This window comes from Rhamphochromis sp. 'chilingali' (assembly GCF_963969265.1).
Source record: "Rhamphochromis sp. 'chilingali' genome assembly, chromosome: 20".
NCBI lineage: Eukaryota > Metazoa > Chordata > Actinopteri > Cichliformes > Cichlidae > Rhamphochromis > Rhamphochromis sp. 'chilingali'.
The window spans coordinates 783,871-810,000 of NC_137947.1; the positions used below are offsets into that span (position 1 = coordinate 783,871).

The 26,130-nt window shown below is 44.0% G+C and overlaps 1 protein-coding gene across 2 annotated transcripts in view; it reads right to left on the bottom strand.

Moving 5' to 3' along the window:
- vps8 (VPS8 subunit of CORVET complex) overlaps positions 1-26,130 on the bottom strand; it is a 76,884-nt gene that overhangs the window by 1,547 nt on the left and 49,207 nt on the right. For both annotated transcript variants that reach the window (XM_080869220.1, XM_080869219.1), the window contains exons 23-44: positions 25,573-25,624; positions 25,444-25,486; positions 25,160-25,232; positions 24,071-24,190; positions 22,885-22,956; positions 22,185-22,304; positions 21,487-21,543; positions 20,688-20,770; positions 20,001-20,085; positions 19,795-19,893; positions 17,259-17,348; positions 15,737-15,783; positions 15,231-15,375; positions 9,893-9,982; positions 7,977-8,153; positions 7,819-7,900; positions 6,215-6,297; positions 5,009-5,089; positions 4,228-4,397; positions 2,824-2,992; positions 1,469-1,522; positions 1,058-1,138 (exon numbers count right to left, since the gene is read on the bottom strand). In XM_080869220.1, coding sequence (XP_080725346.1) covers positions 1,058-1,138; positions 1,469-1,522; positions 2,824-2,992; positions 4,228-4,397; positions 5,009-5,089; positions 6,215-6,297; positions 7,819-7,900; positions 7,977-8,153; positions 9,893-9,982; positions 15,231-15,375; positions 15,737-15,783; positions 17,259-17,348; positions 19,795-19,893; positions 20,001-20,085; positions 20,688-20,770; positions 21,487-21,543; positions 22,185-22,304; positions 22,885-22,956; positions 24,071-24,190; positions 25,160-25,232; positions 25,444-25,486; positions 25,573-25,624 — 2,073 coding nt within the window. The remainder of the gene's footprint in view (positions 1-1,057; positions 1,139-1,468; positions 1,523-2,823; positions 2,993-4,227; positions 4,398-5,008; positions 5,090-6,214; positions 6,298-7,818; positions 7,901-7,976; positions 8,154-9,892; positions 9,983-15,230; positions 15,376-15,736; positions 15,784-17,258; positions 17,349-19,794; positions 19,894-20,000; positions 20,086-20,687; positions 20,771-21,486; positions 21,544-22,184; positions 22,305-22,884; positions 22,957-24,070; positions 24,191-25,159; positions 25,233-25,443; positions 25,487-25,572; positions 25,625-26,130) is intronic.

The window sequence follows — 26,130 nt, forward strand, 5'->3', positions numbered from 1 at the left end:
AAAATATCACCCATTCAAATAGTCTAAATTGTGCATATTCCTTTTTTAACCCTTTGTGAAGGTAAAAACTTGAGTATCACGGGGCGATTGTGGCTCAAGAGTTGGGAGTTCGTCTTGTAATCGGCAGGTTGCCGGTTCGAGCCCCGGCTCGGACCGTCTCGGTCGTCGTGTCCTTGGGCAAGACACTTCACCTGCCGCCTACTGGTGTTGGCCAGAGGGGCCGATGGCGCGATATGGCAGCCTCACCTCTGTCAGTGCGCCCCAGGGCAGCTGTGGCTACAACTGTAGCTGCCTCCACCAGTGTGTGAATGTGAGAGTGGATGAATAGTGGCATTGTAAAGCGCTTTGAGGGGTCCTGAAAAGCGCTGTATAAATGCAATACATTATTATTAATAGAGTTTAAATAGCTCTTACAATTTACTCCAGATTTCTAACAGTTCAACTGAGTGGCTTGGCACTGATCTAGAGGGGGGGCTGATGAATACTGGGCCTGCAAGGCAACTCAGGGTTCCTCCCAGTGGAGGAGGGAGGGTAGACATTCAGAAACCAGTGGCCTCGCTCATCAACTCCTAGACTCTGCACTGCCTGCTGACCCACAGAAACATACATCAGGATTAGATAAACGGGGACTTCCTGTTTTGGGGTGCTGGTCCCACAGATGGACACACCCTACCAAGGCTACGTGCACTGAAATAACTGGATAAGCAAAGACTGCTTTTTTACCAGTTTCGTGGCTCAACCTGCCAAGAAACTGCTTATCGGTCCATCCAGTTACTTCTGAGCCTCTGAAAATGTCGTTTTGTGTAAAAATAGCTAATGCAACACTTCTGTGCAACAAGCCTGCACGTCAATCACATCTTGATTGTTTGACATTTCAGAGCAGTACACAAGCACACAAACTCACCTGTAGGATCACCTGCTTGTGTTTGTTTTTACTGCTGTTGTGTAATGATAACTGTTTTTAAACTATAACAAAAAACAACAAGCACTGCGTCACATTAATTTCAGCATCAGTGGAATCTGTCATGTCCTAATGAAAATGCGCTCGTTTTAATACCCTGGATGGTCCTCGGTATAAGCAGCGGATTTCATCCCAGGACTGCTCCTGCTGAAGGTCCAGTGCTGCCTCAGTGAACACCTGCGTCACAGCACATACACCACAGACGCTCTATTACGATGTCATTTGTTACATATTGTGTAAAAAGTGCAAAAATGACAGTAATTTAGAAAGAAACCAGAACTGCAACATAGTTATTAGTTTGATCCGTCTCACATTCGATTGATGAGACTCACGTTAACTACAGAATGCTGTTGACATTAATGTTGACATTAAACTACAAACTGAGATTTGAATAGAATAAGTTGTGTACGTGATCCATGATTTCAGAGTTATTGCTCAGAAAACGTTTGAGCAGAAACAGATCAGCAGAGGGCCACAGCGCGACGCCCGGGGGTCGATCAAACCTACCTTCTTCCTGAGAGCCGACGCCCCTGTGTCTTGGCGTGCTGATGTCACATGTGTCTGTGGCACAGAGAGGGACAGCGTTGTTTCAGCCATGTTAGTTTCAGTACAACGTTCCTCATCCTTGGACTCAACAATGAAATCAAAACAGCAAGGTTTGGAAGGCCGCCCAGCTCCGCCCATGTCATGAAACGCAACACCAGAGCATCTGGGTTAATAGGATGTATCAAATGTGTCATTTAAATACAAACGTGTGTGTCCACAGAAACACCAAACAGATAAAGCAGCCATTAAAGATCAGGTAAACAGATTGCACAGAAAGACGTCAACACGGACCCCCCGGCAGCACGCACACGCGTGTTACCACATCGCACAGACTCGAAAGCTGCAGGTTTCGTCACTCGACGACCAAAACTCATCGAACCAACAGCAAAACATCGTCATGAATTTATCTTGGCTTCGCTGCCATGCTTCCACCACAATAAAAGCCCACCAGTTTCCCATCAAAGGTTGATGCTGGTATGTTCTGCATTACTCGCTTGCTTTTATGAACCAGCTGTTTTGTACAGCTGCTGTTTTCCCCTCAAAAATGACCTCTGACAAGAAAGCCTCATTTCTGCTGTTCAGTACCAAAGGAAACTAATTAGGCTCTAAGAAATCTCTTAGTTTCTGTTTCCACTCTCTGCTGTAGAAAGTTCTGTTTCTTTATGACTAAAAAACAAAAACTGGACAGTCTGAAATGATCTGACGTTTTATTTCTTACAATTTAAATCCAAAGAGTCGTGCTGATGGATTCCTGTCTTTTTCTTCATCATGTAGAAAAACAGTTAAATATGTAACGTCTTCACACTGACAGAGAAGAGTGGGCTGTAGGTGGTCCCCCGTTTAAAATGAGTGTGACACCCCTGCTGTGTCCTTTCTTGTTGGATTAGCTGTTTGGTTTTTCTCCTTTAACTGCATCAACATCTGTGCCAAAGGGTCAGCTCCAGCTGCAGGTTCAGTGCTTGGAATGACCAGAGCTTTAATCAGCCCTATTTGCAACACAATAACAAGGAAAGATGAGACTGTGGGCTGTCTGACAAAATCGCTTCAAGCCACTGAAAATGGGAGACAACAGTTAATGCTACGCTTTCTAAACCCCTGCTGAACGTCTGCAGTCACATCTGTACTGTCTGATTCCACACAGCCATAAAGGTGAACATGTGAGCAGAATACATTTTGCTTTAGCTCGGTGCTTGTTGTATTTTTGAACAAACTTCTATCATTTCATGCTGGGTTAAAGCACTGACATATCTTCTTTCACTGTCTCACACACACACACACACACACACACACACACACACACACACACACACACACACCTGTGCCAGAGATGTGCTACGGCCTCTCTTTGGTTCAGTGGAAGGCCCGACTCTTCCTCCGTGGATGGCCGAACACTTGTAGCACCTCCACTGCCGCTGCAGCTCTGAAGCACAGCCCCACACACAATCCTTTTGCTGTAGGCACTGCAGGTGGTACAGGTGACCACAGCTGGAGAGACAGACATTCATAAACAGTCATTTTAATGTCTATGGATTGTTTTGCTTTTAGCAACAAGTTCCATCTAAGAAAGCCTAGTGAAGGGATCTGTGAGCTGTGGGCCAAGGGTTCTAATAATGAGCCATAACCAAAACTTCTGGCATAATCTGGATGGGGCGGTGTAAAATTCAATCAGTAGACCGGGTCTGCTTTTTGTCTCATAGGGCCTCTGCTGGGCTTTAGCATTACGTGGTTTGCATTGAGGTCTTTCAGACATTATTGCTGCTGTGTGCATTAAGGCACTCCCAGAGCAGGTCATTCTGACTGACTGGCTGTTAATGAAGATCACTGACTGTTTTCTCCTCAACTTATTTGGTTTTCCTTCTCCCTCCCATCATCACTAACCGGTCGCAGCAGATGGCCCCGCCCCTCCCTGAGCCTGGTTCTGCTGCAGGTTTCTTCCTGTTAAAAGGGAGTTTTTCCTTCCCGCTGTCTCCACGTGTTGCTCACAGCAAAATGTCTGATTTTCGGGCTTTTTCTCTAAAAGAATCGAGTCTTTAACTTACAGTTTGATGCGCTTTGACAAAACTGTTGTTTAAATTTGTGTTATTTGATAAACCTGAATTGAATCATTTCAGTTGTTTTGGTCAGGCCATTATCCTCGGACGATGACTGCCTACAAGACTTCACTGATGCTCAATGACAACATTACTTAACTTTAGATTTTGCACAAGATTGCTTAGTTCATTAGCTTATCATGTTGGTAAAACTCTCCATGACGGCATCTTAATCACAAATGGCTTATTGATTATATGGAAAATGATGAGATCATTAAAATTATAGGACACAGACATGAGACGACATGTAACAGGTCATACAGGCTCTGCGGGTGAAGAGCAGATCAGAAAATAGTTATTCAAGATAAAGTTTATAAAAAGATGATTCAGTTTGTTACTTGTTACCAAGACCTGGGTATGATCAGCTGTGAGCCTTTTAAGTCTTAAATATTGTATAAACAAGGTGTCACGACTGATTAACAGAACATTGGTTTGTCATTGTTAATGTGTTATTCAATGTTCATAAACTAATACTGAGTTACAGTCATGATGCGTGCTAATGACACTTTGGCAATAACAAAAGAAGAAACATGGAGTGCAAACATGATTATACAAAAAGTAAAGGAGCTGGAAGAGTTTCCCATGTAAACACACACACATATGTATACATATATAATGCGTGTGTGTCACCTGAAAACAATGATCTCCTCAGATGCGTCCTGCCTCCTCTTGTACTGCTGGAGGCAGATGTTACAGCAGTCTTGTCGTGGGTGGAGTCCTCTTGTGACAGCAGCACGCAGGTGAGCCAGGGACCAGTGGAGGTCGTAGTTCAACAGATTGGTGGTTGTTTCAAGTAAAGTCTGAAACATTTTTTTTCTTAGTTATGTCTACATTCATGTGCCATAAAGAGTTCAAAATGTGTAATTAGAATAACGTGTTTCCTTCACAGATCAAGGCTAAAGATTATTGTCACACCATGACTACATGAGCAGCACAAACCGCCCGTTTCAACCCATCAGATGGTAATGATGGGTTGAAACGGGCGGTAATGTCTATGCTATGCTGAAAACGTTTCCAAAGTCATATGTCTGCATTCATGCAAACAGCAACATGTGTGTAAAAGCTCGAGAGGTTCTGATTCATCTGTTTTTGCTCCTGGCAAACAACGATTATTAACACGTCATCATACAATGCTATTGTCCATGGAGACACGTCTCTATAATATGGTTCCTTTCATATACCCAACTCAAACAGCTGTTTAGAGCACAAATATTACCTGCAATTCACACACACACACACTCCTCGTGCCTATGGTACGACAACTTTTCTCGTGCCTATGGTACACCGCTCAGTAGCACTTTGCCACACACACACACACACACACACACACACACACACACACACACACACACACACACACACACACACACACACACACACACGCACACACACACACACACACACGTCTTACCTGTTCATAGTTAAACGTGTCCAGCATACCCAGAATGAGGCCTTGAATCTCCGCCAGCTTGCCTTTGCCATACACTGGATCCTAACAAACAAGCAGGCAGATGCAGTCTGATGTTACGCAGTGTCAGTGAACAGTGTGACCATATGTCTGGTGCTCTGTGGCACAGACAAATAAGATTAAGCTAAATCAGGATGTAAACACAGCCAGTAATTAATTGCTGTGTTGGTATAAACTGCTGCTACTGTTCATAGGATTGTTTGACCAATCTGAACAAACATGTTGTTAAACAGTAAAATAAGTCCAAATAATGAAACGAGCCTTAGCTTGCATTAAACTCAATGCTAACATAATTTAAATGTCGTCAAACTGGGGCGATGTCGGACCACACAAAGAAACCAAGAGTATTTACTACAAAATGACTGGAATTCATGTGAAACTTTTCTCTGTGGGAGCGTCAGTGATGCAGTAGCTCGTCTGGCTCATGATCCGTCACAGACTTTGTAATCAACTGTCTGTGACTGAGAGCAAAGGTTATGCTGGAATAAATTCTAGATTGTGCTGTAGGAGAAGCAGCCGTTCTGATGAACGGTGGATGAACACATCCTTCAGCCGGAAGACCTGATAAAAACGTTTCACTCATCCAGGTGACTCAGTCTCAGCTGACTGCAGGTTTCCACATTTGCACAACGACTGAACTAGCATCACTGAAAGAACAATGGGCTGGGAGGTCGTGGTGTGCCACACTGCATATTTTGGTATCGATCCGATACCAAGTAAATACGGGCCAGTATCACCGCTAACGATACTTTTCGATAAATAAGGTGGATGCCTCGTTGAATCGCTAAATCTCAATTGATTTTCATGACCTTAAGTGTTTTTGTGATGTTTCCTTTTTATTATTCAATAGTTAAAACACAGGACAGAATTAGGACAAAGTTTATAATTAAATAAAGAATTGCTCTATTATTGTGGCGGGCGTGGTCTGCGATGCCGCTGCAGGTAGGATGGACTCACCTTCACGTCATTTACTTACCTGGATGACTGAGCATGCAGCAAGACACATGAAGGGTGGGTTTAAGAATTTCTCACCGTACTGTGTGTGTGTGTGTGTGTGTGTGTGTGTGTGTGTGTGTGTGTGTGTGTGTGTGTGTGTGTGTGTGTGTGTGTGTGCGTGCATATAGATGCACGGACAGACTGCATACAAACCTGCAGGATCTGTTGAATGATGGCAGGTAAAGAAATAAAGCTGCTCATAGCATTGAGAACCTTCATCGTGAGCTCCTTCAGCACTAAGACATTTACAGACATGATGAATTAGCCACACCAAGAACTGATTCAATAACAAAACAATAACAAAAAAACGCTTGTACAATTTTCTCTCTGATGAGCAACAAAATCACAGCTCAAACAGTCTCACGGATCCTTCTGCAGTTAGAGCTAAACTGTTTTATTTCCTTTGAAACAAAGTTCATGTCGTCAAATCAGCTCCCCACAGTGAGCTAGCCCATCAGTGCTGAGGACTACAGCATATTCATCACCCTGCTCAGCCCCCCGGACATTCTCACTGAATAAACTCAGACTCAGTTATGTCTGCACTGGGTTCACTGCAAGTATATTTGTCTAATTTCTAGTCAAAATATCTCATCACACTTAAAATAAGACACAATCAGCTACAGAGCAACATTTCAGTGAGATATGGGGACTTGTTTTGAGACGGTGCATCTTGGATCTGGAGAATTTTCACTTGTTCCATTGGCTCTTTTTTTCACTTAATACAAGCTCTAAGCTCTGGCATGCAGGATCAAACCATCAGTGTTCAGAACAGTGGAGGGTTCGCTTTATCTCCTGAGCTATGCTAACGTGACCCACCGGTCACTGCTGAACCCTGAGAGCGGGCAGGAAGGACAATGGGAAGGAGGTAATACTGGTCCTGGGTCAATGAAATATTCTTTTAAGGGAGTGCTGCATATTCTATCAAACAAAGGTAAACACACTGAGCTTTGTCTGAGCACATACAGACAAAATAACTAGGATCATTTGACATTTTTAAATGCTCTAGTCTAAAACAGCGGTCTCCAACCACGGACCGGTTTATGCCCGACAACATTTTCATGGACCGGCCTTTAAGGTGTTGCGGATAAATGCAACAAAATAAAACTAGTACCGGTACCGAAAAAAGATTTATTCATAACGCACGTGAAAAGACCCAGGAAAACCGAGTCAACGATAAAAAGGATAACAAAATAACGCTGAAAACCGATAAAAACCCAGAAAACCAGACATTTCATACCTGAACCTCAACTCTCGCGGCCCGGTACCAAACGACTCACGGACCGCTACCGGTCCGAGGCCCGGGGGTTGGGGACCACTGGTCTAAAATGAGGCGGTAGGACTTTAACTAAAGAGTCTCAGTAGTTTTTCCACCACTGTGGTTGAACATCAACATCAAAACCTAAACTTGATGTGTAACGCTGGCCTGACAGTGTGTTTCACACTGTAGTTGTATTTGTCCCATCTCCTGCCGTAGCACAAGCTTATAATCACTATAAAACTGCACTGAACAAAGGGTTACTAGCTCGTCATATTCAGGTTATTAGGCAATGGCTGTTTTTGGCTTTGTTGAATCACAGAACTGGTCAGTTTGTCTGACCGAGGGAGCTCAGCATCAGTAGCTTTTTATACTTTAACAAAATGTGTTAAATTTACAAAAAGCCATCAGAGAGCTGCACAGATCTGAAAGACTAGAGAGGAAGCATCGTCATAGTGAGGCATCTTTGTTTACATGTGTAGTGATGCATGCAAACTGTTACCGTCAGAGGTGTGTTTAGCATTGAGCCCCTTTACTTGTTTCTGAGACGCCATCATTGTGTCCAACAGTGGAAACCAGAGAACCTGTGAGATAAGGAAAACAAGGAATAACTAGCAATGCCAGTTCTTCACAGCAAGCGTACCCGCGCACAGCACCCACCTCTCTCTGTTTCTGGTCCAGGCCCTGACAACTTCGATGACAGAAGACAATGATGTCATTCACAGACTCCTTTAATTTCATCAGCACCGATTCAGTTCTTACAGCCTCGTCCCATCTCCCATCCTTCGCTCCACTGTCACTCTCAGCAGTCAGAGCACACAGTGTTTCCTTCAGGGTCTTCACAGAGAGCAAAAAAGCTTTTTGACACAACAATTACATCCATAAGACAGCAGCAGTATAACAACCTGGTCTTTCACTATTTTAAGTATGAAAATGTTTTACTTCACAATGAAAAACACTGTCTGTGTAAACACCAACATACCACTTACAGGTCACTTTGTTACACGTGTTCATCTGCTTTGCAATGAGAGTATTGACTCAGCCAATCACACAGCAGCTGCTAAGTGCATTCAGGCCAAGCTGCTGAAGTTCAAAGTGAAACTGGGAAGGTTTGGGTGCAAAGTGACTTTGAACATGGTTGTTGGTGACAGACAGGCTGATTGATCGACTTGGATTTGCCCACAAAACCATCTTGTAGGGTTTACAGAAAAGAAACTACCCAGTGAGCAATTCTCTGAGCAAAAATGCCTCATTGATGCTGCAGTCTGAGGAGTATAGGTATTCTGCATCGAGCTGATGCGAAGGAAACAGTAGCTCAGATGACGGCTCATTAAAGCCAGTTATTCTTAAAGGGCTACAGCAGGAGCCGATTACAGGAGGCACCACTTCAGCTAAGAACAGGAAACTGAGGCAACACTTTTCACAACAGAAGCCAGGAAACACTAATTTGATGAGCCGCAATTTCTACAGCAACATTCAGACAGGAAGATCAGAATTTGACATGAACATGAAAACATGGATCCATCCAGCCCTGTGTGTAGCACACTTTAGGTCTCTAAGTACCAATTAAGTTAGAACTGTGCGACACGACAGAAATCTCAGATATGTCACAGTTCTCGTCCCGAGAACGATATAAAGCACAGCTTTTCCTGTCAGCTCAGTGACTCTTGGGCAGCTTGTGTGAAGTGTTTTCAGCTGGGCGTCGAGTGTTTTGACCGATGCATTAAACGATACATTTCTACACATAAGTTGTAACAGCCGCCATCTTCTCTGGTTTTCTCTGTGCCTGCATCCACGCGGTGACCATCCAGACCATGAAAAAATATTGCCGTAAACAGTTTTGCGACGCCGCGAAACAAACAACAGCGTATAATATGAAACAATAGATGTTTTCATTTTGTCATATCGCACAACGCTTAATTAAACATTGTTTAAATGCTACATCCTGCCAAAGTATTGCCCGTCCCTTTACAACCACAGTGTACATGATGGCTGCTTCAAGCAGGATAACACATCACGTCACAAAGCTCAAACAATCTCAAACTGGTTTCCTGAATATACTCAGATGACCAGCTCAGGCGGTAGAGCAGGTCATCTACTGATCAGAAGGTTGGTGGTTCGATTCCTGACTTCCCCTAGTCAAATATCCTTGGGCGAGATACATGCATGTGTGTGAATGTTAGCTAGAAAGCACTTAGAAAAATGTGCTGGTGTGAATGGGTGAATGCACAAGTTGTATAAAGCGCTTTGAGTGCTCAGAAGAGTAGAAAAGCACCATATAAGAACCAGTCACCCCGCCCAGAGGACCTCTGGTGTGAAGATCAATCAGAACCTCTGACGAATGTTTCAGCACCTCGATGCCACCAAGAATTAAAACAGCTCTGATGTCAAAAGGATGTGACAGCGTGGCAGCCCAACAAAGTGGGCAGTAAGGCAGTAAGGTCATTGCTTGTTGTCTCGAGTTAAAAAGGTTTACGATTAGAGCATAAATATTGTAGAGTCTTTACCTCACAGTTTAAATCGCAAGTGTTGCTATATAAATCAGCTGAATTGGTATTTTGATGTTATGCTGTTACCTCTAATGAGACAGCAAATGCTCCGTGAACATCTCCTTTCATCTCCAGCAGGTAGGCTGTAGCTTCGTTGCAGTGGTGCTTCTGAGTTATCTAGAGATAAAAACATTGAATGTTTAACACGGTCGCCTCAGTCTGGCTGCAGGATGCTTACCTGTGCAGTCACGACTAACATGCTGCTTGATTCTTTCCACTGAGCTGCTCCAGCTTGCTGTGTTTATGATTGACACTCAGGGTGTAGATCATCCTTACACCCTGTGTAATTTCTTATATTTGAAAACACCCATTTAAGACTTGTGAATTTAAATTTACATTTTAAATCGTATTTCCTACACTGTGTCGAGCATGCGTGCACTGTGCACAGTCAACAGCAAGAAAAAGAGTTCAACTGCATTTAAAGTGTTCATCCTGACTCTAGGCAACAATTTCATCATCACAGCTGCGCAGACATCTCTTCTTCTTAACATGAGGTTAGTTCGGTGTCCTGGTGGATCTGTAGATACTTAACAGACTGCAGTAAAACTTCTAAAAAAGCAGCTTGAAGGCAAATGAAGCTATGAAAGACTACAAAAACCTTTAATCTTCTTCCCACCTGAAGAGCTGAAACCCAGTGAGTTATCTCAACGACGAGGACCCCACAGCTTCTATCGCGGCTTCTACCGCGGCTTCTACCGCGGCTTCTACCGCAGCTTCTATCACAGCTTCTATCACAGCTTCTATCGCGGCTTCTATCACAGCTTCTATCAGAGCTTCTATCAGAGCTTCTATCGCGGCTTCTATCGCGGCTTCTATCAGAGCTTCTATCCAGAGGTGTGGACTCGAGTCACATGACTTGGACTCGAGTCAGACTCGAGTCATTAATTTTATGACTTTAGACTTGACTTGAAAAAATGTTCTAAGACTTGTGACTTGACTTGGACTTTTACACCAATGACTTGGGACTTGAATTGGACTTGAACCGGTTTACTTGAAAAGACTTGATATTTTACCCCAAATATAAAATTTAACATGCATATTATATAGAGATTGAAAATGTGACGTCATTCACGGGTAGAACCGCAAAGGATTCTGGGAACTCGTGGCAAGAGGTACTAGCGCACGCAGGCTTTCAATTGAAATCAGTCACACAGCGATAAAAAGAAACACAAAAATGTCAAGAAGCTGTTGTATTATTAACTGCAATAGCCGGTCGCATGACAGCCACGGGAAGCCGACGGGTAAAGAGATCGGTTGTTATCGGATTACGTCGTTGAAGAGAAATTGTTCATGTTTCCGAAGTAACAAAGACGCGACTGGATTGCAGCCATTCAAAGATCAAATATAACGTCCCAGAACACTCCAGCTCACAGGTTAGTCTGCTCCAAGCATTTCCACGAAGGTCAGTCTGCTGTTGTAGTTAATGCGTCATTTTCATTACATAATTGGTGATATAGGTTACAAGCAAGAACAGAAATTGTCGCGCTATGCTCCTTTGTTTATTGTGTTTATTGTGCATAAATAGTGAATTGTCCTGACACAATATTGCGTTTCGCTTCTGTTATTATGGTACATTGACAAAAACATATACTTTTATTCACAGGATAAAACAGTTGTTTTGTATCACTAATTGTCCAGTACGATTACAGCATACAATATTGTTGTCACTGCTACATTTCTGTGATGGGTACCAGAAATTATTTCCACTGCTAATTAATTACCATTGAGCTCAAAGGTCCTATTAATAAACGGTTAAGGAATGTGTATTTATGACGACAATTTGTGAGACTGGTAAACTTATATGATACGTACGATGGTCTTTCGTTCTACACGGTGCATTTCAAGGTCCTGTACCCATCCGTCGGTAAACTGTACCTGGGCTTGTTGCAGTGACCGGAAGTTACTAAACTTCATGAGTGTGTGCACTCACTCCAAGAACCGTATAATTATAAATATGCATATAAATATGCTAAGATGAGATAGCTGACTTCATCTAACTAGCAAATGTTGTCCAGGCTACGTTGGTGATACAGTTTTTTTTAATATGTATGATATTTTTGTCATGCGATTTTAAAGCCGGTCCTACAACCGCATCCAAGAATAACATGCAGCGTATCTCAGAACTGTCGGTGAAAATTATTCTTGGAGCTAGGTTTAATTGAGCTGCATTTTAAAGAGGTGCAATTTCATAATTTGTGTATATTTTCTAAGTTCACTATTTTGTCATGTGTTGAGAAAAACACAGATTTAAAATTACATGGTCTAATATTTACATTTAGCATAACTGCAACATTATTTTTTCGTTTGTTTTTTTTAAAGACTCGAAAGGACTTGAAATTCAAAGTTTCAGACTTGTGACTTGACTCGGACTTTTACACCAGTGACTTGAGACTCGACTCTGACTTGCCTGACATTACTTGAGACTTGACTTGAGACTTGAGGATAAAGACTTGAGACTTACTTGAGACTTGCAAAACAATGACTTGGTCCCACCTCTGCTTCTATCAGAGCTTCTATCGCAGCTTCTATCACAGCTTCTATCACGGCTTCTATCACGGCTTCTATCGCGGCTTCTATCACAGCTTCTATCGCGGCTTCTATCACGGCTTCTATCGCGGCTTCTATCGCGGCTTCTACCGCAGCTTCTATCAGAGCTTCTATCAGAGCTTCTATCGCGGCTTCTACCGCAGCTTCTATCAGAGCTTCTATCACAGCTTCTATCTCTGCTTCTATCACGGCTTCTATCGCGGCTTCTATCGCAGCTTCTATCGCAGCTTCTATCACGGCTTCTATCGCAGCTTCTATCGCAGCTTCTATCGCGGCTTCTATCACAGCTTCTATCACAGCTTCTATCAGAACTTCTATCAGAGCTTCTATCGCAGCTTCTATCGCGGCTTCTATCGCGGCTTCTATCAGAGCTTCTATCACAGCTTCTATCAGAGCTTCTATCAGAGCTTCTATCACGGCTTCTATCGCGGCTTCTATCACAGCTTCTATCAGAGCTTCTATCACAGCTTCTATCGCGGCTTCTATCAGAGCTTCTATCGCGGCTTCTATCGCGGCTTCTATCAGAGCTTCTATCAGAGCTTCTATCAGAGCTTCTATCAGAGCTTCTATCGCGGCTTCTATCACGGCTTCTATCACAGCTTCTATCAGAGCTTCTATCAGAGCTTCTATCAGAGCTTCTATCGCGGCTTCTACCGCGGCTTCTATCAGAGCTTCTATCACGGCTTCTATCACGGCTTCTATCGCGGCTTCTATCAGAGCTTCTATCACAGCTTCTATCGCGGCTTCTATCAGAGCTTCTATCACAGCTTCTATCACAGCTTCTATCGCGGCTTCTATCAGAGCTTCTATCACAGCTTCTATCAGAGCTTCTATCACAGCTTCTATCGCGGCTTCTATCGCGGCTTCTATCAGAGCTTCTATCGCGGCTTCTATCACAGCTTCGATCACGGCTTCTATCACAGCTTCTATCACGGCTTCTATCAGAGCTTCTATCACGGCTTCTATCACTGCTTCTATCGCGGCTTCTATCACAGCTTCTATCGCGGCTTCTATCGCGGCTTCTATCACGGCTTCTATCACGGCTTCTATCACAGCTTCTATCACGGCTTCTATCGCGGCTTCTATCACAGCTTCTATCAGAGCTTCTATCGCGGCTTCTATCGCGGCTTCTATCGCGGCTTCTATCACAGCTTCTATCGCAGCTTCTATCACAGCTTCTATCACGGCTTCTATCGCGGCTTCTATCACAGCTTCTATCACAGCTTCTATCGCAGCTTCTATCGCGGCTTCTATCACAGCTTCTATCGCGGCTTCTATCGCGGCTTCTATCGCGGCTTCTACCGCGGCTTCTACCGCGGCTTCTATCACAGCTTCTATCGCAGCTTCTATCGCGGCTTCTATCACAGCTTCTATCACAGCTTCTATCGCAGCTTCTATCGCAGCTTCTATCACAGCTTCTATCGCAGCTTCTATCGCGGCTTCTATCACAGCTTCTATCGCGGCTTCTACCGCAGCTTCTATCGCAGCTTCTATCGCAGCTTCTATCGCGGCTTCTATCGCGGCTTCTATCACGGCTTCTATCACGGCTTCTATCACGGCTTCTATCAGAGCTTCTATCGCGGCTTCTATCACAGCTTCTATCGCGGCTTCTATCACAGCTTCTATCGTGGCTTCTATCACAGCTTCTATCGCGGCTTCTACCGCGGCTTCTACCGCAGCTTCTATCACAGCTTCTATCGCAGCTTCTATCGCAGCTTCTATCGCGGCTTCTATCACAGCTTCTATCACGGCTTCTATCGCGGCTTCTATCACAGCTTCTATCGCGGCTTCTATCACGGCTTCTATCACAGCTTCTATCAGAGCTTCTATCGCGGCTTCTATCACAGCTTCTATCGCGGCTTCTATCGCGGCTTCTATCACAGCTTCTATCGCGGCTTCTATCGCGGCTTCTATCGCGGCTTCTACCGCGGCTTCTACCGCAGCTTCTATCACAGCTTCTATCGCAGCTTCTATCGCAGCTTCTATCGCGGCTTCTATCACAGCTTCTATCACGGCTTCTATCGCGGCTTCTATCACAGCTTCTATCGCGGCTTCTATCACGGCTTCTATCACAGCTTCTATCAGAGCTTCTATCGCGGCTTCTATCACAGCTTCTATCGCGGCTTCTATCGCGGCTTCTATCACAGCTTCTATCGCGGCTTCTATCGCGGCTTCTATCGCGGCTTCTATCACAGCTTCTATCACAGCTTCTATCACAGCTTCTATCACAGCTTCTATCACAGTTTCTATCAGAGCTTCTATCACAGCTTCTATCACAGCTTCTATCAGAGCTTCTATCACGGCTTCTATCGCGGCTTCTATCACAGCTTCTATCACAGCTTCTATCACAGCTTCTATCACAGTTTCTATCGCGGCTTCTATCGCGGCTTCTATCACAGCTTCTATCACAGCTTCTATCACGGCTTCTATCACAGCTTCTATCAGAGCTTCTATCGCGGCTTCTATCGCGGCTTCTATCGCGGCTTCTATCACAGCTTCTATCACGGCTTCTATCACAGCTTCTATCACAGCTTCTATCACGGCTTCTATCGCGGCTTCTATCACAGCTTCTATCACAGCTTCTATCACAGTTTCTATCAGAGCTTCTATCAGAGCTTCTATCACAGCTTCTATCGCGGCTTCTATCACAGCTTCTATCGCGGCTTCTATCGCGGCTTCTATATATAGCTATAGAAACTATGTTCTACCCAGACACACTCAAGATTACTCCATACATTAACTAATGCAGCTGTTTATGGAATAATTTGGTTTTTAACTTCTGTACACAGAAACATGCAAAGAAGAATTATAATAGTACTTGTATTGCATCTTCTAGTCTGTAGTGCTGGGAGGTGTGGAGAAAGCTCAGAAGCTGGTGTGGGGCAAAGCGGCACATTAAATCCAGCAGAAGCTCATGGAGGTCACCTTCTTGAGGTAAGATGGACCCTGAATGAGGGCCTTCCCTGAGAAGAGCAGATGACCACATAAGGAGAAGAAGAACATAATTAGGATGAGAGAGAGAAATGCAGGATTGATTCAACTTTGTGCATCTGCAAGTCTGCTGGCTTCTGCTCATGTCCAAGTGATTTTCACTATCAGATGCTGAGCACAAGGGTCCCCACAAAGCTCTGTGCAAACATTTGCGTGCCTCCCAATCTTTCCTGACGACACACTCACAGCTGGACAATTTACATGGCACCAACTATGCACCTGACTTAAACAGGAGTATAACAGCAGAACTACTTGGCAATAACATCTCCAGCTGTGTCTGCAAGAGAGCATAATCAAAGCTTAAGACGGCAGATGGTAAAACGCACACCGTACCGTGGCTCCAAGAGGCAGTTGAGGAAATTGAAAAGCAGCTGATCATCCTTGAGAGAGAGAGAAGAAGAATATTTTACATAATCACTCAAAAAATAGGAGAATATCAGAGTATAAAGCACCAATATGTCTTATTAGGAAACAGTTTCTATGCATTTAACCTGCTTTGATGGTGAATGGATCGATTATATAGCACTTTTCTACTCTCCTGAAGCACTCAAAGCACTTTATACAACAGGCCTCATCTAACAATCACACACCGGAGAGCGACTTGGGGTTAGTATCTTGCCCAGGGATATTTGGCATGCTGACTGAAGCAGCCAGGGATGGAACCACCAACCTACTGATGTGATGGAGACCACTGCTTTCTCTTCATCCCTGCTGAATGATCTTTTTTCTAGTTTTGCTTTTCTAGTGTCCTTGTCAAAAGATTGTATCACAGGTTACAGGTAGTCCAGCTCCTCCAGGATGTCACATTCACACAGGTTTGCTGCGCCTCAACATGAGAGGAGACGAGCTGCTACATGACAAGAGCCAAACAGAGCTCTAGATGGGGATCAAACCAGAAGCAGGACTAGTATCTGTTCCTTTGTGTGAGCAGGGACAGAAATGGTAAATGTATTTGTATAGCGCTTTACTAGTCCCCACTAGGGATCCCGAAGCGCTTTACACATCCAGTCATCCATCATCCACACACTGATGGCAGCTACATTGTAGCCACAGCCACCCTGGGGCACTGACAGAGGCGAGGCTGCCGGACACTGGCGCCACCGGGCCCTCTGACCACCACCAGTAGGCAACGTCGTCTTGCCCAAGGACACAACGACCGAGACTGCCCAAGCCGGGGCTCGAACCGGCAACCTTTCGATTACAAGACGAACTCCCAACTCTTGAGCCACGATCGCCCCACAGAAAGAGCACTACCAGAGCTCACTGTGACACAACCCTTACACAATCACTGTTTAGCAATCCTCCAAAAACTGGTCTTCAGTTTCATAAGAGTCAAACTATCTCAGCATCCTCTGATAGGAGCTCTGGCAACGGCTCTGAAAGAGGGACTAAAATTAGACTTGAAGCCCAACATTATGACTTAAGAGACAAATGAACGGAAACTGGGAGGCTGTAGCTCACGAGTTAGAGCATCTACTAATTCTAAGGTTGGTTGTTTGACCCCTGGCTGCTCGAGTCTGCATCTGTGGACAAGATACTGAACCCTGCTCTGCAATTCACTGATGAGAGTGTGAATGTTAGATAAAAAGCAGTTATGGAGAGAAAAACATGCATGTGTGAATGAGGCATGCTGCATGAAGTAGAAAAGTGCGATATGAAGACTATTGTAAATACTGTACTGTTTACAGCCCTTTGGAAAATGCACAACATATGTATTTTATCTGATACACAACAAACGAAGAAGGCAAAGGTTTGGACAGCAGTCCTCAGGTTTTAATATTTGTGCTGTTCGAGGCTTTGATTAGGCTTCAGAAACTACAACGAGGAATAACATCAGTATTTCTGTTGACCTCACCTGAAGCTCAGAGACGATGTCCTGCACCTCGGAGGTGAAATGAAACAGCACTAAGTCAGCTGATTTGCTGGGGTCAAGGGTCACCACGTCCTGTGAAGGTATGTTACAAAATGTTTTGGTATTTTTGGTCAGACAGTTTCATCCTTCATTCATCCTCCTGAATTTGCAAATACAGACATGTGGAAAAAAGGGAAACATTTAAAAATAGCAGCAAACTGGGATTCAAGCAGACTGCAAGTGCTTCAACTATTAGTTCATGTCTACTTAGTCTCTGAGTGTTTAGGTTGATATTTTGTAATCCGTTTTGCATCTGCAATCACAGAATATTTCAAATTCATTGACCAAGATGAGATCGGACTGTCTGAGAATTACAGCTGTGTTTACACAAAGACCCCACGAGGCCATGTTGGTTTTTTACTTTGTTTTTATTTATATAGCACATTTAATAACAGCAAAATGTTGGCCAAAGTGCTGCACAAAGATGAAAGATTACACAGTAACAAACAATATCAATGACAGATTTGCGGCACCGCAAACGCCCGGTCACCTCTCTGAAGCAGCCTGGACTCAGACGTGGCCAGGAGCAAGAGATCACTTAATCTAAGAGCTCAAATAAGGCTGCAGCCAGTCAGACAGATACTCTGGAGCCCGACCGTTCAGCGCTTTATATTCATCAATAAAATGTTGGATTTAATTCTAAAGCGGACTGGGAGCCAGTGCGGCGAGCACCGGGGAAACGTGTTTGCGTCTCTTCGTGTCAGGAGACGAGCTGCAGCGCTCTGGACCAGCTGGAGCCGTGCTAGACAACGCTGGCTAACAGCTACATATGAAGGATTACAGTGGTCCATAAAAGCGTGAACTGCCCGTTTTAGTTTTTTAAAAGATAAGAATGATCTCACCTTGGATAAGATTTAAAAAAGGACCGCTGTACAACAGAGTTAATCTGTTACTCAAAGGTAAACTTATTATCAGGGATAACCCCCAGATTTTTGGCATGCGGTTTAACACAAGGTGCCAAAGTGTGCAGATCCGGGGTACTAGAATAGCAGCTTGATCCAAAGATGATCGCTTCAGTTTTTTCCTCGTTAAAATTAAGAAAATTTGAGGCCATCCAGGTCTTAACTTCGTCGAGACACTGAAATAAGGATGAGCATGTGTGTCAACTGAAACCAGCTCGCAAGTGTTAACTGATGGTGTGCTGACAGAAGCATCAGGATAACCTGTGACGTGTACAGGGCGCGCTGCAGACTGCAGACAGCAGCTCAGAGTGCAGACGGGAGACGACCACAGAAAACTGCAAAAGCAACCCGAGAGATCCTCAAGACAAGAAGATAGCTAGCTCAGTGGGTAAAGTGTTGGACCCGTGATCAGAAGGTCAGGGGTTCGATTCCCCTGAACGGCTACCCTTGAGGTACCCCTGAGCAAGGCACCGTCCCTACACACTGCTCCCCGGGCGCCTAATGGCTGCCCACTGCTTCACTGAGTGATCAGGTTCAATGCAGAGAGGAATTTCCCCACGGGGATCAATACAGTACACATTATTGTTATTCATCTAATCGTGATCCAACGCAGCAGCTTCAGAGTGAAAAACATTATTTGTTATGTACTAAGACTTTCTTCCTGCAGTGGCACATCAATGCTTAACCCTCGGTAAGGCAAGTGCAGGCATGGAACCTCCCAAACTCAGACAGCGTCCGGTTTCCTTTCTCTGAATAGATAAGACTTCATTATCATATCTACTACATACATCCTGTGTTTGATCTGTGTAGGGTGACTGCATTTCTGCCTGGCAACAGGGTAATAAAGATGTGGCAGGAAACTATAGGGTCTGCTTCCTGTGTGGACTGAAATCATTTCTACAAGAATAAAACTAACAAAAGACCAAAAACAGCTGTTGATTTCTTTTATTTAATGCACTAAACACAACAAGAGAGAACCGCAAACAAGGAGCAGCTTGAGGTGTCAACAACAAAAGCCTGCCAGAGCATCTACAGACAGGAAACAGCATCTGTATGCCCATAGACGAAGGACATCCAAGACATCTGACGGACCTTCAGACCAGACTGATTTCTGAGCTTCTGTCATTTGGGACAGTTAAGGCCACACTGTTGTTAAACCTCTTGAATTAAAGCTTCCACTTTAATCCCATGTTGATTGTCTTTCATGTTGAAGCACAAAATTACAAATACTTGTACTAACTGTCGACCCTTCACAGTAACAGTGACGCATATATTGCAAATACACGTTTGTAAAAAAAGAAACCAAAGTGGACTCACATCAGTCAGAGTCAGAACAGGCTCTTTTGTGAACACTCTGCTATTGACAGAGTGAGCGACCTACAGCCTGCTAACCACTGTCAGAAATGTTAGAAATCTCTCATTAAACACCTACCAATGTGACCCATTTAGCCTGTGACTGTCACACTCAACCCACCATCTACCACAGTAATAAGCACCAGGATGTAATGCACAGCTGTGTGTGTGTGTGTGTGTGTGTGTGTGTGTGTGTGTGTGTGTGTGTGTGTGTGTGTACTAACCCTTATGTGCTTCAGCACTTTGCTCTTGACTCGTTGTTTTTCCTCGTGGCTGTATCCAGGCATGGACAGCAGGTTGTGGATGTAGTTAAAGATTTCCCACTGACAAACAGTCACACTCAATTATTCCATAGATATAATATCTACATATACAGCATAATACATTTGCAAGTTTACACTTTTAAGTCAAATGACCTGAATAATCTCACCTTTCTGAGGGGGTCTTTCAGGTAGCAGTCAATGATCATGTCATACTGATGATTCTTCTCATAAAGAAATTCACAGATTTGGTAGCTGGTGGCAAAACACATGATAATAAGAAGAAAATCCTGCAGCATTGCTACCATTTGAATTACATGATGTGTTCATATATAAACTCTCTCAGCTGTTTTCACAGGTAACGTATGTAAGGCAAAAGATCCACACTCCTATATGTGTTGATGTGAAAATGCACAAGAGTGAAATTGGTGTATCACAAATATGTCGTGCATATCAAATACTGACAAAGTTAAAGCAGCAATAAAACACTGTGTATTTTCTCTCACTCACATGGCTTTGTGCTTTGCACTGTTCATACGGACAAATCTATCAGTAACCTTCACATTTAGAAACTTCTCAACTTTCCCTTCTCTGAGTCCAGGTTTACACACGATTTCAGGTTTTTGCCAAACAAATCCAAACTCTGCTTGGTTCATCTGTTGCCCTCAGTGTGCACTTGTTTAAAGCAAGAAAACTCAAAGAGACATTTTTCCTTCAAAGGCTGGTGGAACCACAGCAGTCAGTTAAATCAGGAGTGAACTAAAAGTTGCTCATGCAAAGTTTGCATACGTGTTGATAAATGCTGCAGTTAAAAGTTGTTAAAACTGAATTCTCCTTCGTTGTGTTCAGCTACTTACAACTTGGCTTTCTCTGCCAGCATCAGGAGTCTTTCTTCATTAAACTGGACCACGCCCCCGACCTGCAGGAGCTCCAGCAGAACCTTTAAATCAATCACAAAGTTAGTTATTACGCTTGAATCAGCAGCTGAATGCAGTAGTTGTGGTCAAAGGTTCTCATTTACTCATCAAGGGCGAGCTCTAATGACGCAGCATCTTTAGTGACTCGGGTGCTCAAGTCTGGATTTTCTCTAATCTACGAGGTCTCACAGTTATTAAAGATGTATTCTGTACAATCAGTCGATCCTGGAAGGAGAACCGTTCAGTGAAACGATGATCCTGCCCACAGCTGCATGTCAGACAAGAACACCGCTGAAGTCCAGCAGCTGCTCGCTGCCGTTTACAGACTGTAGTTAAAAGAAGGAGGGATGCTGCGCTGTGGGAAACACAGACTTTCAGATGTGCTGCTCCGAATGCCAAATTCAAAATGAGCTCATGTTTGTCTTAAAACGGTTCCTTTTCTCAGTGTAAACATTTGGTGTATTTTCTATGATGTGTGAACAAAGCTGAATACTGCTGCCAGCATCAGCCGTAGGGCTCCGAGGACCTGCACTCCCAGCAGTCCGTGATCCTGACGCACATTTACAACCAGAGCACAAAGCAGGCGACCACGCCAGTGTTTTAGAAAACGCTGCGTCTGGTTCCTGTGCCAGGAGGTCGACACGCTGGAGCTCGCTGACGCCTATCGGCACCAAGGCAACTGTTGAGAGCGGCGAGCAAGCGCAAGGTCACGAGAGAGACGGAGGTTTGTGTATTTAACCTGCTGCCTTTCAGTGTGTCGGGAATCATCGTCCGGACAACAAAGGAACTCCAGCACCTGCACAGACAATGAGATCATTGAAAGATCAGAAAGAGGAAAGACAGACCAATTCATTTAAAGACTCAAAGGTGAAACGTCATCGACTTGTTTTCAGGTCATAGTCGAGAGTCCGTCTGGCTTAAGTCTCGTTACATCTGCGAGAGGGTAAGATGTGCTGTTGCTAAGACTAGATCATCTTCAATCCTTCATATGTTACACTAATATGTTAATAAAGTCTAAACACTTTGTGTGCACAGACACGACTTTGCCAGAGGAATGAACACTTTGCAAACAGAGAGGTGCAGGCGGCTGCCTGATGCAGTTCACCTGTACAGATACGCTCAAGCTGTGAACAACACAGAATCAAAAACTCATTTATTTCAACACAAGTAAGCAAGCAGAGAAAACAGGTTTGTGTTTGTGCTACGTCACACATCTGGAAGCTGCTTCTCAAGGAGAATAATGGTTCTAGTTCCTCCTCTAAATCCAGGCAGGATTCGATGGTGTGATCCAAATTAGGAAATCAATCTGTTCATGGTCATGTGTTTTTGTGCTCAGGCCGTGAGGTAGTCAAATCAGAAATGCTGAATAAACATTGAAATTGCTTCGAGGACGGCCTAGCTCAAAAAAAGACTGAACGTATAACAGCTACTGGTCACCTGATCAAAGAGCTTCCTGTTCACAAACAGGGTGTTGTCTGGTTTGGCCAACTGACGAGCTAAAAAGGTGAAGAGCCCGCCCACTTGGGAGGGAGTGAAGTCTGCGTTGTCCACCATTACCTAGAGAAACAGAAACGCAAACCACAGTCATGACTGCACCGACGTTTGCCATTAAGTCCGCTTTATTTCCCAAATATGGTAAAAAATAAAGAATTTCTTATTTTGGGTTTTATCTACAGCACTGTGCAAAAGTCTGGAGCCAGATTTAGTTTCTGAAGGACTTCCAAAGTGTTTTCAGTGCAGTCCTGGTCCCAGACCATTTCCATCAACTTAACACTGAATCACTCAGTCAAAGACGCAAGGACTGACGTTTTCAGACTATTTTTTATTTGCATCCACTAACTGGATCTATGAAATGCCAAAGAGCGCAGCGGTTTTGTTTAATTGGTGTTCAGTGTGTCCTTCACAAAAGTGTGAGGCCTACAAACAAACAGATGAAGAACAGCATCTGAAAGTCATGTCCATAAGAAAGACCCGACACACACAGGGTGTCGGGTCAGGAAGGCTGTGGGGCAGCTGGAAACAAGAAGAGCAGAGTGTGGGCGGCCAGCGCTGGAAAGCCGCCGCCACACATAGTAATAAAGAGTTCTTCACAGCCGGCGTGTGCGTCCTGTGCTCACTGCCCACATTGTCGTTTTACCTGAAGTAAGATGTCCACTATCCTCTGCTGGTACTCAAGGGCCTGCTTGTCATTTTTAAAGTCCTCAAATGTCTAGAAAGAAGTGAGAACATCATAATGAGTGAAGAACAACCATAAAAGTAACATTTCCCTTTTTGAGGGAAACTCCCACATCGGTCTGCACTCTGTGGTTATTAGCATACATCTACACTTGTGCCCTAAAGGTGATCTTTCAGGGTACTGTGGTGGTCTCCCAGTGCCGACCTGCCGCTTCACGTTCACTCTGCCTCTCTGCGTTAAGGGAACGCCACTTTTCCTTTCCTTCAGAGGACACGGAGCACACACGTTGTCGTCTGCGTCCTTAGCTGACACGCCTGGTTTCCTCTGCCACTCAGTATAAAACTCCAGGCATCATCAGATCGTTGTAGTCGCACACACTCAGTAATACTTAGCGTGCAGTTTTCCACTTCCCTGACGTTTCGGCCCAGTGCCCAAGTCTTGACTTTTCCTGACCCCTCCCCTTTGCAACCCTGCCTGTCAACTCTGATTCCCACTGCAAAGCAAACAGACATTAAAGAAAAGGCTGGACTCATGTTAAGCTTGGAGCTCCCTGCATACCTGCTCAGCTCCCCTGGCATCACACTCTTCCTCCTGTTTGTAAAGTAAGCTGTGTTGGAGTCCTCTGACACAGTAACAACTGTCAGAAATGACAGTCCAAAACACTGACCCGTGAATTCAACGTCTAAAAACAAAAAATGTGCATGTTAGCATTGAAGCGCACTGATAAATGCTGTGTGACGGAGCTAGCTAAGATGTGAGGAACTTGGAGAAGTATCTATATAAAGTTATCTACTCCAAGTTGATACCAAAGAGCTTAACTTGACGCCCAATAAACCCAGAAAAGAATTTGGATACTGTGCATGCAGAGCGCACTGTGTTTGATCACTGTCTCTGCATGCTGCTGCTCTGTATGCCCACTCTTTGTAAGATTCTTTATGTTCATGATTGTCGCTGTTTGCCATATTTAATGACAGACGATCTTCCCAGGGGAATTTGCATCTTCTCCTGCAGTCGAACCAGGGAAACCAGCCAACTGGGTAAACCATTAAACCATCAAACCACGCCAGGCTAAACCACAAACAACAACAAACAAAATAAAAACCCAGATCTGAATACATTCTGATTACATTTAAAATTTTAATCTCACCATGGCGAGAACATTGAGAAATTCCCTGGTGTCAAAGTGGAGGAGTGTACGAATGAATGGGAAAACGTCCTCTTCCTCGGACGAGTCGGCTGAGTGGAGACGGATTAGGAAGTCAAAAACCTGACAGACACAAGAACATGTCAAACATTAGTTACCAGTGTTTAGAAAAAAGGCATCACTGAAAGGTTTCTCTGGGATTAATCCACGGATGTTCCCGGTGACTGATTTCTGCGTCAGATAATCCGATGAGACAAACCAGCGAGTCTAAAACTCCCAGAGCTGCTCAACAGATGATGCCGTAAACAAACCCTTCTAACAGTCACACCTGAGGCGATGCTGAGCTGTGTGGACCCTGCATGTTGTACCCAAGCAGACAGAAAAAACAAGAAACGATGTTAAATGTGATACAAAAGTGTGTCTGCTGGAATGCTGACGACGAGGACGAATTTCACCTTTCAGCAGAGCAATGACCCCAAATGTGCATCCAAAGAAAAAAATGGCTTCACACGAAGATTAAAGGTTGAATCTTTTTTAAGATTTCCTTTGAGTTTGAGGATCACAAATCTGATCTCAGATCATCGTCTGGTGTTCCTCTAACAATCCCAAACTGAATCACGCTGTGAGTGATGATCTCCAAGACTTGAATGCCATTCCTGCTTTCCCTTCTGGGAAGGCCCTGACCCAGAAGGCTTATGAGACTAAATTAGTCCCTATTATAGTGAGCATGATAGTGTGGCAAACATCCAGCTGATTTTGAAAACAGGCTGGGAGGGCACTGACCCAACCAGCTATATTCCTCTGCTATATCACTAAAACTGTCCTTAGCCGTGTTTCCTTACACGCTAACATCAGCACATCGCTGTGGTTGGTTGTGTCCAGTTTACTCTGCTGGAGCGTCTCGTGACTGGTGCTATCAGAATGAACTGAACCGGGAAAAAATGTGTTTAACCAGCTAGTATTTCTGTTACCAACCAGCAAGAGCAACAGTCTTCACTGATAATAGACGTTCACAGTATTGATGGACCTGCAGGCGCTGTGATTTATAATCACAGTACAGCGTAGTTAATCAGTACAACTGTATCTGCATACCTGGTTCTTGACTTGAACCACAAGGTCTTCTGGGATATCTCCAAGTGGATACGCCCTCCCTGCAAGACAACAGCTACGCGCACACACACACACACACACACACCATATATTGTCAGATATATGCATAAACAGTGGTGTGTACATAATACAAAGATTCGACTCAGGTGCACAAACCTAAAGCCACGAGCTTAAAATCACAATAAACGTTCGACTGCTCGTCCACAGTAAACGTAGCATTTATGCTAAACAGGGGTTTATGCTACAATAAACTGAGGATGAGTTACCTTATGTACACGAGTAGTTTGTTTCCCATTACCACGTTCTCATCTAACCAAGAACAGAAATGCAGAGATTTATTTGATGAAAAGCTTTGCTATCAAGATGGACAACAACGGATCAAATGTGGTTTTTACCTGTTAGGCTCCTTCCCTCCTTAAGTGTTGGACCAATCACTGCAAAGAGTTTCTGAAATAAAGAGGATTTATCAATCAATGAATCAATCGATTCAGATGTTTTTTTAAAGGTTTGTTAAAAAAGAAAAAGCTTTGGAGACGATCAGTGAACAAACTGTTACCCATCATGCACCAGTACGTGGTGCAGATGGAGGCCCGTCTTCTCCAAATGACTGAATCAGCTCTGCTGCCATGGCAACCCTCTACATCTGCCTGACAGACTGCCCAACAAACGGGATTTTTATGAATCATTCTCATTTAAATCCACGTAGATGGAAAAACTGAACTGAATGCAGTGTTCATCTCACCATCTCACCTAAATGTTCATTAACCTTTATTTCTGATGAAATGAGACGATAACTAAATAAAAACTGATGCATAAGGACAAAAACTGATGAAATGACACTTTGCCACTGAATAAAAGTGAGAGGAAGCCTTATATTGTCTCCTGCCCTCTGACTGATACTGTCAACATTGTTGTAGTGGCTGTACTTGGATAATGACAATGACGTGAGTTCG